At 45.0% G+C, this 17,101-nt stretch overlaps 1 protein-coding gene across 6 annotated transcripts in view; it reads left to right on the top strand.

Annotated features, from left to right (window-relative positions):
- The window catches only part of LOC106611509 (protocadherin-19), a 90,227-nt gene extending 84,691 nt beyond the window's left edge, over positions 1-5,536 (top strand). For all 6 annotated transcript variants that reach the window (XM_014211789.3, XM_014211788.3, XM_014211785.3 and 3 more), the window contains exon 5: positions 2,807-5,536. In XM_014211789.3, coding sequence (XP_014067264.1) covers positions 2,807-3,393 — 587 coding nt within the window. In that variant the 3' untranslated portion in view covers positions 3,394-5,536. The remainder of the gene's footprint in view (positions 1-2,806) is intronic.
- Positions 5,537-17,101: the final 11,565 nt, after the last annotated feature.

Below are 17,101 nucleotides of genomic sequence, written 5' to 3'. Positions count from 1 at the left end.
GATATAGAACGAATGGCTCTGTCTGTACTTTAAGTTTTTTTCATGGAACTGATTGGCAAGCTTATTTTCCTGATGACTTTCAATAGGCATTCACAGCAGGAGGGTGCCTCCTTCTTGCTCTTCCTCTCAGCTTGTGGCGTTTCAGATCCGGCTATCAAGAGCATTTAATTGCTTCATTTGTGAGCATTAGATTTAGCTTCTTTAGATCCCCCGCCCCCCCCAAGAGATTCGGCTTTGTCAGGGGTCGACCGAAGACCCGTCGTTCTTCTTAACTTTTCTTTATTTTCAATGTTGTTTTGTCATCTTCGGGGGGGACCTTTGAGAATGACATCTGCTTGTGTTGTGATCCTCTAAGTGGAGTCAGGATGTGAAAGTTTCGTTAATAGCACTCAGGCTTTCAGAACGATGTCATTTGCAACAGAACCGCTCTCTCTCTCCGGAGGTCCCCTAAAGGAAGCGGGTGAGAAAGGGTATATTCACTGGATCTTGCATGGATGGCTCAGTATAAAGCATAGGCTTTAAATATGTCTTCTTTGTGTCCTGAGATCTTTCAGTCAAATCTAGCTTCCCTGGAAAAGGAGGAAGATCCTCATAGGAGAGCAGAAGTTCTGAAGAGGAGATTGGGATTGTACAATATGCCAGGTGCTCTATAGCCAGTCTCTGCCACAGAGAGCAGTATGGATAATGGTAAAGCTCAACCACTCGTTTCCATGGTGATAACATTGACTTTAGGTGATGAAAAGCCCCTTTCAAGATGTGGACTTGTGTGTGTTCACAGGCCCTGGTAATTACATACAAAATTTGCGCCACCAGAGTCGATCCAGAGCTTTATTTTCTATTCCATTTTAATTTCGCCATGTTCCCCTGTTCACATCAGAGTGTGTGGGCGGGAGTGTGTATTGACAAGCGTGTGAAGAGAGGGAAGGAGGGAGGGTGTGTCTGTGTGTGGTGTCTGTGTGCATATTGCAGACACAGGCAATATGCGTCAGGGTACACAAACCCACCACACACACACACACACACACACACACACACACACACACACACACACACTGCAAAACTCAAGGTAATCCTTCAGCACAGCCCTTCCATGAAACATTCATGATGGAATTGACGTCGGTCACCCATGGTCATGGCTGCCCGCTTGGCCTCTTGAGCTCCAGTGTCCCTGGCCTTGAGCAAACCTACATAATCCTATACTGAGATCAGCCATAGCATGGTTTAAATGGCCCACAAACCCAGCCAGCCAGTTAGCAAGTCAGCCAGCCATTCAGTCATCTTTCAATCTCATAGGATCACAGTTTAAGAGGGAGACAGTTCCGGCAGCCTTGCCCCTGGAACGCGATCTTTAAATATCGATCTGATCGCCCAAAGCAGAGGTGTTCCTCAGAGTGCAGAAAAGAGGGGAAGAAAACAGTAATTAGTGATTTTAAATAGGTGATCTGTCAAGCTGCGAGTGCCAGATGTAAATGTGTGGCGCGCGGCAATTCCTACCCACTATCCCTTCTTGTCACCTTGGGCCTTTTCGTGTGGGAGGAGGGCCCCTTGCCCTTAGGAGGCGAGGACCAATCGGGAGGCTTAGAAATGTGGTCACTGAACATCTGTGTGTCAGTTTCTTTTACAAGGCCGAGGCCAACAGAGAGAACTCGGAGGCACAGCAGTGGCATACTGAATGGTTAAGATTAATGACTGTGTATATTTGGGCTTTAACATGGTAGCTCTATTGTATTATTCAGTCTTTTTTCACGAGTGCGATTGTAGTGAGACGCTACATATCCACAAACATCCTTTTCATTCTCATAACAGAACTTGCTCTTCACTTGCGTTCAATATGTCAGTATAAAGCCATCCTTTGCCTGCTTTGTGATGGGTGTGTGATTTGGTGAGGCTCACACTTTGATGGTATTCGTAAACACGAGGGCATCTTGCATGTGGTCTTGTTAGGTTATTTGTCCAGATGGCTAATAATGAATGTATGGATTCAAAAGGCTTCAGCATCAAGAACTCACTCGACTGGCATATGGATAAAAAATAAAAAATAAACATCTTAAAAAAGAAAGGTCATGTCCAAATTACAGACAATTTTCACTTAGATAACAAAAAGACAGAAAAGAGGACGACAGCTCAAAACGAGAGCGCTTGGCTCTTTTATTGTTTTTATAACTGATACAAAAATCGTCTTGAAAGCCCTTCCCTCCGACACAAAGGATATGTAGTTATGCAGACTCAGCCAAATATTTTATTCAGCATTTAAACATCATTATATATTTATAACTCGGTGCCAGATGACAGAGACTGAGCTGGATGAACTAGGCAACAATATGGCAACGTGGCTGCTGTCTCTCTTAGTGGGAATATCTGATTGCACTTTTTAAACCCCGGCATTCATCAAGTGTTGCTATAGAAAACCTGATGGTGCATGAGCTGGAAATTGACTTTTGATTTAATTATACGTCCTTTAATTGGCACATTAGAAGTGCCTCAAACTTGCAGATCTCTAGTCGTCTGGAAGCAACGGCAAGGCAGCAGGAGAAGAGTCTTGTGTAGATGGCAGAAACGCCATACATGAAAGAGAACGCAAATTACCCATGAAAAATATAAACTGGGGCTGCCACAAACTTTTCTTCATTTTTTTCAGGTTTCTGACACCTTGCAATAAGATGAAAGTACCAGAAACAAACCATGGTGAAATCCATGAAAGCAAAGCGTGAATGAGTTAAAGCGCTGGAAAATAGGCCAGTTCAACAGACAAACCTAATGATTTCCTTCTCTTCCTCTCTCCCCCCCTTCTTCCCCCTCTCTGCAGACTCAAGCGAAGGCTTCCACTGCCAGGACGAGTGTCGCATCCTGGGCCATTCAGACCGCTGCTGGATGCCCCGTGTGCCCGGCCCAGCCCGTGGCAAGTCTCCTGATCATGGCCACCCACGTAATAACGTTATTGCCCTGTCCATCGAGGCCACCACCGTGGATGTGCCCCACTACGAGGACTGCGGCACCGGCACCATCAAACGGACTTTTGCCACCTTCGGCAAGGATGGCCCAGAGGACCCAGAGCGGGGCGAGCTAAAGGGCAACAAGCGGACAATGGAGTCGCAGGCGTACAGCCCCAAGGCCAACGGCGGCGCCGTGCGCGAGGCAGGCAACGGGCGCGAGGCAGCCAGCCCCATCACCTCCCCTGTGCACCTGAAAAGCCCCCTGGCCAAGGCGCCATCCGGCTACAACACGCTCAAGTGCCGCGACGCTGAGCGCATCGCCAACCACAGCATGCTGCGACAGCCCGAGGGAAAGGACAGCGAGCCGGCCGTCCGGGAGATCAACACGCTCCTCCACGACAGCGGCCATGTTGAGAAGGAGTCTCCCAGCAGCAAGCGCCTGAAGGACATTGTGCTCTAACGGGCCTCAGGGGAGCCCACACGCACGCGCACACACACACACACACACACACACACACACACACACACACACACACACTCTAAACAAACACGTATATATATACTCCGCCATAGCTGTGTGTACGCAGGAGAAACTCAAGCCGAGGCAAGAAAGAAAGAAAGAGAGAGAGACATCTTGAGCATAGTACACAGTACCTAACGACCAGGTCTGACACAGCCCAGATATGGAACCGTACTGGAATATGCTGAGCTTTGTGTTGTGTTCCTCAAGAAAAGTGAAGGCCTTGGATGTGGCTTTGTTGTAGTCGCAGTACTTTTCTTGTTTGCTTTTCCGTTTGTTTGCTGCTCACCCCGTCTGCAGCCAGTGGACAGGCAGGTTACTGTTGACTATGTGACGCGCCCAATCGTGCCCCTTTGGCCAGATTCGGCCTCTTTCCCCGCCGAGGCTGGCACCGTTCGGATTTTTGTGGATTGGACACCTACACTGACAGATATAAAAGTACAGTTATGCCTTTCAAACTTTTTTGTATCACTAACTGTAATTGCCTTCTTTGGTTTGCAGTTTGGCTCGGCTGTCAAATCAACTTGTTGTTTCCTCTGTAGAGTGAGCTCACCACAGTGCAACAGATGGCAACAGACAGACAGACATACACAGGATTGTTCTTCTTTGAACCATTGCCTCCATGCGCGTCTTGAACAGTGCTCAGTAGTAAAGACGGAGAAAGGAATGGAAGGGAGGGAACAGTATTTATGGCTTATCACTGATCGAGCTAAATGAACTCGCTATCTGCCCAGGCAGTCCAAACACTGGGACGTGGGACAGACCGATTCCTTCCGTCATGACCGAGATGTATGGAAGAGGGGGAAAAAAACATTGCTTTAGAAATCTCCTGTGCCCAATCTTGATTGTAGCCAGTGGAGCACAATTAGAAACTTTGTGCTCTGGTCTTGTACTTTTTCTGAGTTTTGACTATGGGGCTAGAATAGAGGGATCGTCACTCACGTCTTGCTATGTGAAACTCTGTATAGGGTATACTAGTATCATTTTTAATAACCTGTTGTTATGTGACAATCCCTTTAATGTTTTGTTTCAAGAGTAAAAAATAATAACAATAATAAACATTGGTGTTCAACTGAAGCTACAGTAGCGTTTGTTACACAAACACAAAAAGAAAAAAACATATGCCAAAATATATTTTATAAATAATTTAAAAATGTATAATGAGAATATTTAATGCTGTGTAGTTATTTTAGTTATTTTATCAGTAAGTTAAACTTGAAATTAACTGGCTTTTGTTGATTCATTTATTTTTGCTTTTTTATTGATCATGATTATTTTGTATTTTTAAAATTAACTTGGATTCTTTTGTTTACTGTGTTACCCCTGGCAACTGTTGACTTGCAGTCTACCTTGTTGTAAAGAGTTTCTTATTGGTCAGTTCTTGTGCCATGAAGTTTTTGTGTGGGCAAATAGAAAATGTAAAACAAAAACAAAAAAAGCAATTTCAGCAGCAACACTAGTGTGCCAGTTGAGCTTAGAATGAGATAGCAAAATAAACCAAAAAGGACACAAACAAAACCGTAAAGACTGCTTAATTTATTTAAGTGAGATGAAGAGGTTTAAGATAGTTTTTTCAGCTATTGAGATGATTCCAACTATTTCTGTGTTTCTGTTTTTGGACTAAGGTTCCCCGTAAGTTCCTCACCTCAGAACTGGCCTTAGAGATATGAACCAGAGTAAGGGCCCTGTTGACACTTCAAGTAAGATACTAAGGATGAAGGAATGCTCAACTGCTGTGTCATCAGGTACCGTCTCATTTGAATTGAGTTTGAAAATATAATTAAGAACAACAAGTCAAATCTTACAATCACAACCAAACAGATTTGGTGGAATTGTATGTTTGAAGGAAATTAAGGTCTTTGAAGAACCGTATTGCAAATCAGCAATGCGGTTTTCAGTTGCTTTGCAGTTAAACTATGTACAACATGGAAAATTGTAAATGAAAAAAGGACACATTTGCATACAACGAAATAGATCTTGTAGCTGAATGTTTTTGCTGGTCTCACCCATGGCTTCTGGCAACATAAAAATCTGAATAATCACTGAATGTATACAGCAGCTTCTTATTAAACTATTAAATGTTCTCCACTTTGTTTCCTTGTTTTTCCTGAATGTACAGTATGAGAGAGAAAGTCGTTTTTGATAACACTCCACAAATTTACCATCAAATAGCTCATAATGAAATATATGTGTGTTGAAACGATATGAGAGAGTGTGTGCGGATTGTTGTAAATTAATGAGCACGACAGCATCCCAGCATATTGCAATTATCAATTTTTTGTAATAATCTTTTGTCTTACCATAATTCATTCAAATCTATAATGTGATCTGAATATCGTCTGGAAGCCTTCCTTGAAAATGGCATGCTAGTGCATAGAGTGATGACTATTATATCTGTCACGATAGCATGGACATTAATAGTTTCTGTTCAGGCTCAGTCAAGTCGAAATTAGCATTTCAGGCAGGTGCTGCTCTCTCGTTATAAGTGCTCTGTGACATAATTTTTTTAATATTTTGCTTGACTAATTTGAGGAAATAAACGAGGAAGACCCACCAGTATAGGGCGACGGACGGTAGTCTTTTGGGACTGCTCCAGCCAAAGTGTCCATTTCTAATGGCAGAGCCCTTTTCATTTGCAGGAGTGGGTCACCCATGCCATTTTAGAGGCATTTAACATTCACAAACTCCTCCTTAGATGTCACGAAACAGACATTGAGGCATGTGAAGCCTTGCGTTGCCATTCCTTTTGCATTAGGTGAGTGAGTAATGCACATTCGTACCCAGCAACATAATATCCTTTTGACAGTATTTTCTCCTTACAAACCTTATTAATTGATTAGTTGCCTTTGATGCACTGAAGAGCCTGAAGCTATGAAATAAGTGAAAAGCTATGTCAGGACCTCACTCATCTACCACTCCTACTCTTTCTCTATCCTTGACATATTCACTCAATGGTGCTTCCACTCTTCACCTCCCCCATAGGTGCAGATGACTCCCTGGAGCGAGTTGTAATGGATTGATGCTCCAAATGAGAAAATGCAGGTTGACAAGGAGACATTCTACAACTACAGCTTAATGGAAGAGGAGGAGGAGGAGAAAAAAAGACAAAGAAGAGAACCCCCAAAGCATGGGGATAAAATTGATGCCACACAGCTGCCCTCGTAGATAAGTGTGGAGAGCGGGGTCGTTTTCATATTCTCTAATTAATTTGCCATTGCCTCTCTACCCTCTGGTCAAGCCAACATGAAAGTAGTTTAAAACGTACTCACTTACAGTCCCATTAATCTATTAGGAGAATCTGGTTTCCTCCAGCTAACTTTTCCTCCCCTACGTCACAGGCAGTAGCATGCTAGCAGTAGCCCTGCCCCCATTCATTTAGATGATTCATGCCGTTCTAATACTGTTTAGACCCCTGGGTTCTTCACATTACAGTCCCTTTACAGTCCTACTCCAGTATCCTTTTCAGCTCATTCATCAACCGATTTACTTAACAAAAGACATTACATTTTTGGTCTTGGTGTCCTCTGACAGCAGGGTGGGAGGGCTTTCTTCTTTGTTCTCTATTGTTCCTCAAGCAAGGAGGAGGCTGATGACACCAGAGGGTACCATCAGGCTAAGTCATTGAATGGCCTACTCCATTAATTTTATTTTTTTATATTTTTTATTTAACTAGGCAAGTCAGTTAAGAACAAATTCTTATTTATAATGACAGCCAACCTCGGCCAAATCCGGACTACGCTGGGCCATATGTGCGCCACAATTGGGACTCCCAATAACAGCCGGATGTGATACAGCCTGGAATCGAACCAAGGACTGTAGTGACCCCTCTTGCACTGAGATGCTGCGCCATTCGGGACTTGTGTCTAAGGAAACACAATTTTGCTCAAAACATATTTTTGTACCCTTAAGTGTGAGTACATTACTGTATTTATACATGGGATATTGTTTTTCAAAAGGAAAAGTTCAAAAATAGCTGGAGTGTGTCTTTAACCTGGAGCTAGCCAGGTTTTACTTTTACTGCAGTGGGCTGAATCAGGGTCGAACAGAGTGTTCCTTGGTAGTCTTAAACAAATCTACACCTCTCACACATGATTATGGGCTTAAAAAAGAAGACACCTGTACCATGTCAGATATAGAGTTGAAATGTATTACATTTTGAATTTGCATTCCAATACTACACTTTATATACATCACAGAAAACTGAATAATAACAAAACCATTTGACACAGACACACAGGATTTTGGGTGGTAAAAAAATGAAAAAAGTGTATTAATTATGAAATTATGAAGAATATTAATAACATTCCACCCATGAGGCCACTAGAGGGCACTTTGGTCATTTGACTGCAGGAAAGGGTTGTAACTACGGTCAAAGGCTGCTATGGGATCCCATAACAGTCCTTTTAACTTGGAACTAGCAGCTATTGTCTTTAAGGTCAAAGTATGAACTTCACTGAGTGCACAAAACATTAGGAGCACCTTCCTAATATTGAGTTGCACCCCATTTTGCCCTCAGAACAGCCGCAATTCATCTGGGCATGGTGTTGAAAGTGTTCCACAGAGATGCTGGCCCATGTTAACTCCAAGGCGTCCCACAGTTGTGTCAAGTTGGCTGGATGTCCTTTGGGTGGTGGACCATTCTTGATACACACAGGAAATGGTTGAGTGTGAAAAACCCAACAGCGTCGCAGTTCTTGACACACTCAAAACAGCGTGTCTGGCATCGACTACCATACCCCTTGCACTTAAATATTTTGTCTTGCCCATTCACCCTCTGAATGGCACACATACACACACAATCCATGTCTCAATTGTTTCAATGTTTAAAACTCATTCTTTAACATGTCTCCTCCCCAACATCTACACTGATTGAAGTTGATTTTACAGGTGACATCAATAAGGGATCAAATCAAATCACACTTTATTAGTCACATACTGTACACATGCTTAGCAGATGTTATTGCGAGTAGTGAAATGCTTGTGCTTCTAGTTCCAACAGCGCAGTAATATCTAACAAGTAATGTCTCACAATTCAACAACAGATACCTAATACACACAAATCTAAGTAAAGGACTGGAATAAGAATATAAAAATATATAGATGAGCAATGACAGAGCGGCATAAGCTAAGATGCAATAGATGGTATAGAATACAGTATATACAGTACATATGAGATGAGTAATGCAACATATGCAAACATTATTAAGTGGCATTATTAAAGTGACTAGTGTTGCATTTATTAAAGTGGCCAAAGATTGCAAGTCTGTATGTAGGCAGCAGCCTCTCTGTGTTAGTGATGGCTGTTTAGCAGTCTGATGGCCTTGAGATAGAATCTGTTTTTCAGTCTCTCGTCCCAGCTTTGATGCACCTGTACTGACCTCGCCTTCCAGATGTTAGCAGGGTGAACAGGGAGAGGCTTGGGTGGTTGTTGTCCTTGATGATCTTTTTGGCCTTCCTGTGACATCAGGTGTTGTCGGTGTCCTGGGGTTCTGTAGTTTGCCCCCGGTGATGCGTTGTGCAGACCACACCACCCTCTGGAGAGCCCTGCAGTTGTGGGCAATGCAGTTGCCGTACCAGGTGGTCATACAGCCCGGCAGGATGCTCTTAATTTTGCATCTGTAAAAGTTTGTTAGGGTTTTAGGTAACAAGCCAAATTTCTTTAGCCTCCTGAGGTTGAAGAGGCGCTGTTGCGTCTTCTTCACAACACTGTCTGTGTGGGTGGACCATTTCAGATTGTTAGTGATGTGTACGCCGATAAACCCCTAAAAACTTTACACCTTCTCCACTGCTGTCCTGTCGATGTGGATAGGGGGGTGCTCCCTCTGCTGTTTCCTGAAGTCCAAGATCATCTCCTTTGTTTTGTTGACGTTGAGTGAGAGGTTATTTTCCTGACACCCCATTCTAAGAGCCCTCACCTCCTCCCTGTATGCTGTCTCGTCATTGTTGGTAATCAAGCCTACTCCTGTTGTGTCTTCTGCAAACTTGATGATTGAGTTGGAGGGGGCTGAGCACGCACCCTTTTGGGGTCCCAGTGTTGAAGGTCAGCGAAGTGGAGATGTTGTGTCCTACCTTCACCATCTTGGGGGCGTCCCGTTAGGAAGTCCAGGACCCAATTGCACAGGGCGGGGTTGAGACCCAGGGCCTCAAGCTTAATTATGAGATTGGAGGGTATTATGGTGCTGAATGCTGAATGCTGAGCTGAATGTCAATGAACAGCATTCTTACATAGGTATTCCTCTTGACCAGATGGGGTAGGGCAGTGTGATGGCGATTGCATTGTCTGTGGGCCCCTATTGGGGGTCATAGCTTTCACCTGTATTCACCTGGTTAGTCTGTCATGGAAAGAGCAGGTTTTCCTAATATTGTGTACACTCAGCGTATATCATCACCATTACAAACAAGCTACAGTATGTAGCACAATACAATAGCACACACCCGCACACACACAGACTCACAGCCTTGTGTGAAAACCGTGCCCTTCTCTATCAACCAAGTCCCGAGTTTATTAGCTGTATTTGCAAATCGTTAGCCGTATTTGTAATTTAAGCCATCCCCAAATGGCACTTGTCTCATATTTAATTACTTCTGATTCCCGTTGGTCAGGGTGAATTGTCCCCCATTACGGCGCAGAGATTTATATCAAAGGTTACCGGGACACACGTCCTATTAATGTCCTATTAATGTTTCAATTATCATTTAGCAAAATTGCGCGACGGGAAATCATTGAACAATTAAAATGATTTAATTCTGACACAGCCATGTACTGTAGAGGGGGGCACCACCGTCGACAGCCCAAAATTCCTCCAATATAAAACAGTTTGTCGCCTGTCCTTTCGAGTGAGCTAGCCTCCCTCTCCTCCCCTCCCCAATCACGGCCACGATCTCCATTTCTGCACCGACCTCAGTCTTTCAAAAGGAACTGCAGCTGCTTCTACTGCAGATGGACAGGCCTCATTGTGGCCCCCTATTCCTATTAACTGGATCCTATGGGACCATGGGACCAGTGCAGGAACCCCACAACACTTTCACATTTGGAAGCTAACAAAATGTCTGCCCACAGAGTCCAGCACCATCAAATAGCAAAGGCTTGAGTTGCCACTAAAGCAACGTCAGATCTCAGTTCAGACACATGAATTATGGACTGAGTTAGGGATCATGAATACAGTATATATGGTTTTGTAGAGACAAAAATGGGTGTAGACCTCACGTTTGTCTTAAGCTCTGGACAATGGAGGCATTTAGTCCATTGAAATGCATCAGCTATTCAAGCTGGCTTGAAGGCCCAAGCTGCTGCCAGTCAACAGTGGACTACCAGTGGCACCATAAGTTGTTATGGGGAGGTGTCTGGCCCATAAATATCAAAGGTCTAATGTGCTTTCTTCTCCACTTCTCTACTTATCAATTGCCAAACTCATTCAGTCTAATGGATGCAAATTAGGTGTTGCTCTGGCTTTACTTCAGGCGCTTCCCATCTCACATCTCTTATTTAATTCTCCAGTCACATCACAGCTGGAGCTCCACCAACCATGACCAGGATGAGAAGGAACTCAGCCATGACCAAAAGAAGGACAGTAGATGTTGGTCCTTATCAAGGACAAAGAAAAACAACACCATGTTCCTGCTCTTTTTTGGCAACCATTCTATTAGCATTCTATTAGCCTTCCCTGTGGCTCAGTTGGTAGAGCATGGTGTTTGCAACGCCAGCATGGTGTGTGCAATGCCAGGGTTGTGGGTTCGATTCAGTACAAAAAAAAAAAATGCTGCGCTGAATGTCAATGAACAGCATTCTTACATAGGTATTCCTCTTGACCAGATGGGGTAGGGCAGTGTGATGGCAATGTATGAAATGTATGTATTCACTACTGTAAGTCGCTCTGGATAAGAGCGTCTGCTAAATGACTAAACTGTAAATGTAATGTATTACACAAAAATGATCACAGATCTAAAGCTAATGCGATGAATCCCAAACCAGCCCCTCGCCCCTACCAACTTGTTTGGAGGGCCCTCCGTTGTCACGTGTAGCTTAAGAAACTCAGATGGTGACTTTGAGAGTGGCAGGGGGATCAAATAAACCCAACAACTTTGGGATACACTCTTGATTTGAATGATGCAATTCATGTTCCATAGTTCAGTAATAAAACAAGGATTAAATTCAAATTAACATATTCCCCATGTTATTTTAGAAGATATTAACAATTAAACATTTAATTTGGGAGGTATTTCATTTACTGCATTTGTCACACCTCAAGATCAGATACAAACACAACCGCCTCTCCAGTCGTTTGTGTGACCAAAGAAATAGCAGAGCTTGGTGGATACAACTTCGCTGTGAAGCCAGAAGTTTAGCTGGCTCGAAGTGGCTGTCTGAGGGTATAATTAGTCCCTACACCCTCAATGATTTTCACTCCCTTTGCTTTGGGATGCTTGTGCATATGGTAGAGGAGAGTGTGAACACACAATGGTAAAGGCACCGGAGGGGATGGCTGCTGTATTACGGGCTCCTAACCAACTGTGCTATTTTGTTTGTTTTTCCCCATTTTGTACATAACATTGCTGCTACCGAGCTTCTGGTCATCAGAACAGCGATTACTGACCTCGAACTGGACAAATATACTGCTCAAAAAAATAAAGGGAACACTAAAATAACACATCCTAGATCTAAATGAATGAAATAATCTTATGAAATACTTTTTTCTTTACATAGTTGAATGTGCTGACAACAAAATCACACAAAAATAATCAATGGAAATCCAATTTATCAACCCATGGAGGTCTGGATTTGGAGTCACACTCAAAATTAAAGTGGAAAACCACACTACAGGCTGATCCAACTTGTCCTTAAAACAAGTCAAAATGAGGCTCAGTAGTGTGTGTGTTCTCCACGTGCCTGTATGACCTCCCTACAACGCCTGGGCATACTCCTGATGAGGTGGCGGATGGTTTCCTGAGGGATCTCCTCCCAGACCTGGACTAAAGCATCCGCCAACTCCTGGACAGTCTGTGGTGCAACGTGGCGTTGGTGGATGGAGCGAGACATGATGTCCCAGATGTGCTCAATTGGATTCAGGTCTGGGGAACGGGTGGGCCAGTACATAGCATCAATGCCTTCCTCTTGCAGGAACTGCTGACACACTCCAGCCACATGAGGTCTAGCATTGTCTTGCATTAGGAGGAACCCAGGGCCAACCGCACCAGCATATGGTCTCACAAGGGGTCTGAGGATCTCATCTCGGTACCTAATGGCAGTCAGGCTACCTCTGGCGAGCAATAGGAGGGCTGTGCGGCCCCCCAAAGAAATGCCACCCCACACCATGACTGACCCACCACCAAACCGGTCATGCTGGAGGATGTTGCAGGTAGCAGAACGTTCTCCACGGCGTCTCCAGACTCTGTCACGTCTGTCACATGTGCTCAGTGTGAACCTGCTTTCATCTGTGAAGAGCACAGGGCGCCAGTGGCAAATTTGCCAATCTTGGTGTTCTCTGGCAAATGCCAAACGTCCTGCACGGTGTTGGGCTGTAAGCACAACCCCCACCTGTGGACGTCGGGCCCTCATACCACCCTCATGGAGTCTGTTTCTGATCGTTTGAGCAGACACATGCACATTTGTGGCCTGCTGGAAGTCATTTTGCAGGGCTCTGGCAGTGCTCCTCCTGCTCCTCCTTGAACAAAGGCGGCGGTAGCGGTCCTGCTGCTGGGTTGTTGCCCTCCTACAGCCTCCTCCACGTCTCCTGATGTACTGGCCTGTCTCCTGGTAGCGCCTCCATGCTCTGGACACTACGCTGACAGACACAGCAAACCTTCTTGCCACAGCTCGCATTGATGTGCCATCCTGGATGAGCTGCACTACCTGAGCCACTTGTGTGGGTTGTAGACTCCGTCTCATGCTACCACTAGAGTGAAAGCACCGCCAGCATTCAAAAGTGACCAAAACATCAGCCAGGAAGCATAGGAACTGAGAAGTGGTCTGTGGTCACAACCTGCAGAACCACTCCTTTATTGGGGGTGTTTTGCTAATTGCCTCTAATTTCCACCTGTTGTCTATTCCATTTGCACAACAGCATGTGAAATTTATTGTCAATCAGTGTTGCTTCCTAAGTGGACAGTTTGATTTCACAGAAGTGTGATTGACTTGGAGTTACATTGTGTTGTTTAAGTGTTCCCTTTATTTTTTTGAGCAGTGTATTTTTCTTTAACCAGTCCTACGCTAAGGATATACTGCTTTCTCGAGACCAGGCCCAAATCCCGAGACCAGGCCCAAATCGCGTCATTCGTGTGAAGAGAAAAAGGGGGCGGAGGTTGGGGTGCATTGTGATATTTCGGAGGCGAGTGAGTGAACCTCCACTACCATACATCTTTTGGCCAACGTGCAATCATTAGAAATTCAACTGGGAGATCTACGATTAATAAGACTATCTTACCTAAGACGAGGGGCTGGGTGTGTGTCTGGCAAAAACAGCTGGTGCGCGATGTCTAATATTAAAGAAGTCTCGAAGTATTGGTCGCCTGAGGTGGAGTACCTCATGATAAGCTGTAGACCACACTACCTACCCCTATCTACCAAGATAATTCTCTATATTAGTCATAGCCATCTATTTACCACCACAAACCAAAGCTGGCACTAAAACCGCACTCAACAAGCTTTATAAAGCCCTAGCAAACAAGAACAGGCTCTTCCAGAAGCGGCTCTCCTAGTGGCCGGGGACTTTAACGCAGGCAAACTTAAATCCGTTTTACCTCATTTCTACCAGCATGTCACATGTGCAACCAGAGGGAGAAAAAACAGATCACCTTTACTCCACATACAGAGATGCATACAAAGCTCTCCCTCGCCCTCCATTTGGCAAATCTGACCATAATTCTGTCCTCCTGATTCCTGCTACAAGCAAAAACTAAAGCAGGAAGTACCAGTGACTCGCTCAATACAGAAGTGGTCAGATGACGCGGATGCTACTCAACACGACTGTTTTGCTAGCACAGACTAGAATATGTTGCGGGATTCATCCAAGTTCATTGAGGAGTATGCTACCTCAGTCACCAGCTTCATCAATACGTGCATTGACGACATCGTCCCCACAGTGACGGTACATACATATCCCAACCAGAAGCCATAGCTTACAGGCAACATCCGCAGCGAGCTACAGGCTATAGCTGCTGCTTTCAAGGAGCGGGACACTAATCCGGATGCTTATAGGAAATCCCGGTACACCATCAGACGAACCATCAAACAGGCAAAGCATCAATACAGGACAAAGTTTGAATCCTACTACACCGGCTCTGACGCTCTTCCGATGTGGCAGGACTTGTAAACTTTTACGGACTACAAAGGGAAACCCAGCCACGAGCTGCACATTGACGCGAGCCTACCAGATGAGCTAAATGCCTTTTATGCTCGCTTCGAGGCAAGCAACACTGAAGCATGCATGAGAGCACCAGCTGTTCCAAACGACTGTGATCACGCACTCCGTAGCCAATGTGAGCAAGACCTTTTAAACAGGTCAATATTCACAAAGCCGCAGGCCAGACCAATTACCAGGAAGTGTACTCAAAGCATGCGCAGACCAACTGGCAATTGTCTTCACTGACATTTTCAACCTCTCCCTGACCGAGTCTGTAATACCTACATGTTTCAGGGAGACCACCATAGTCCCTGTGCCCAAGAAAGCGAAGGTAACCTGCCTAAATGATTATCGCCCCTTAGCACTCACGTCAGTAACCATGAAGTGCTTTGAAAGGCTGGTCATGGCTCACATCAGCAATATCATCCCGGAAACCCTAGACCCACTCCAATTCACATACAGCCCCAACAGATGATGCAATCTCAATTGGACAAAAGGAACACCTATGTGAGAATGCTGTTCATTGACTACAGCTCAGCGTTCAACACCATAGTGCCCACAAAGCTCACCACTAAGCTAAGGACCCTTTAACTAAAACACCTTCCTCTGCAACTGGATCCTGGACTTCCTGATGGCCACCCCCAGGTGGTAAGGGTAGGCAACAGCACATCTGCCACGCTGATCCTCAACACTGGGACCCCTCGGGGGTGTGTGCTTAGTCCCCCCCTGTACTCCCTGTTCACCCACGACTGCGTGGCCAAACACGACTCCAACACCATCATTAAGTTTGCTGATGACACAACAGTGGTAGGCCTGATCACCAACAACGACGAGACAGCCTATAGGGAGAAGCTCAGAGACCTGGCAATGTGGTGCCAGGACAACAACCTCTCTCTCAATGTGAGCAAGACAAAGGAGCTGATTGTGGACTATAGGAAAAGGAAGGCCGAACAGGTGCCCATTAACATCAACGGGATTGAAGTGGAGCAGGTCGAAAGTTTCAAGTTCTTTGGTGTCCACAGCACCAACAAACTATCATGGTCCAAACACAACAAGACAGTTATGAAGAGGGCACGACAACACCTTTTCCCCCGCTGGAGACTGAAAAGACTTGGCATGGATCCCCAGATCCTCAAAAAGATCTACAGCTGCAGCATCAAGAGCATCCTGACCGGTTACATCACCGCCTGGTATGACAACTGCTCGGCATCCGACCGTATGGCGCTATAGAGGGTAGTGCGTATGGCTCAGTACATTATTGTAGCCAAGCTCCCTGTCATCCAGGACCTATATACTAGGCAGTGTCAGAGGAAGGCCAGAAAAATTGTCAAAGACTCCAGTCACCTAAGTCACAGACTGTTCTCTCTGCTACCGCACGGAAAGCGGTACCAGAGCGCCAAGTCTAGGACCAATAGGCTCCTTAACAGCTTCTACCCCAAGTAATAAGACTGCTGAACAATTAATCAAATGGACACCCGGACAATTTACGTTGACACTCCCCCTTTGTTTTTACACTGCTGCTACTCGCTGTTCATTATATATGCATAGTCACTTTACCCTACCTACGTGTACAAATTACCTCAACTAACCTGTACCCCCACACATTGACTCGGCATCGGTATGCCCCCCCCCCCCCCCCCCGTATATACCCTCGCTATTGTTATTATGTTGTGTTCGTTTTTTATTTTGTTAATATTTTGAACTGCATTGTTGGTTAAGGGCTTGCAACTAAATTTATTTGATTTGAAATGGAGGGCCGAGGGGCGTGGGAAGGGACTGATTTGCGAGGACAAAGGGGAGGTGTTTTATTTATTCTTCCTGGACTCTCCATGTTTTGCATTAGCACTATTTAGCTTCAGCCTAGTGTCAGGACCTAAGGACCTCAGATTGGGATTAGAAAGGTGCAAGGACAAAGAGGTGGGGGGTGTCAGGCAGATAATGGTCTTGGTCTGAAGATCCACACCTTTAAAAGAAGCCATTATCCTCACGGCAGGAGAGTTATCAGATCGACCCAGTGCCGGGGCTCTGCACACCTGCATGAGGCCCACACACAGCCCATCTACATTGGACTCAGACTAGGCTCAGCGTGGGGCCTGGATGAGGCCTGTGGAGCTCCGAAGCACCACACAGGAGTAATGGATAAGGAATCTCCAGTACCGCTGTTACATGGTCACATTTATTTGGAGGTGACGAGGCCAAAGAATGGCAGATTATCTGACAAGAGACATTCATTTTAAGAGAGTGTTTTGCTCTAGAGGAGGTTACTATTACTTTCCGACAATAAGCGGCTAAGATTTGAGCCTGTAATT

This window comes from Salmo salar, chromosome 09 (assembly GCF_965601325.2).
Source record: "Salmo salar chromosome 09, fSalSal1, whole genome shotgun sequence".
NCBI lineage: Eukaryota > Metazoa > Chordata > Actinopteri > Salmoniformes > Salmonidae > Salmo > Salmo salar.
This window is presented reverse-complemented; position numbering and strand designations above follow the sequence as displayed.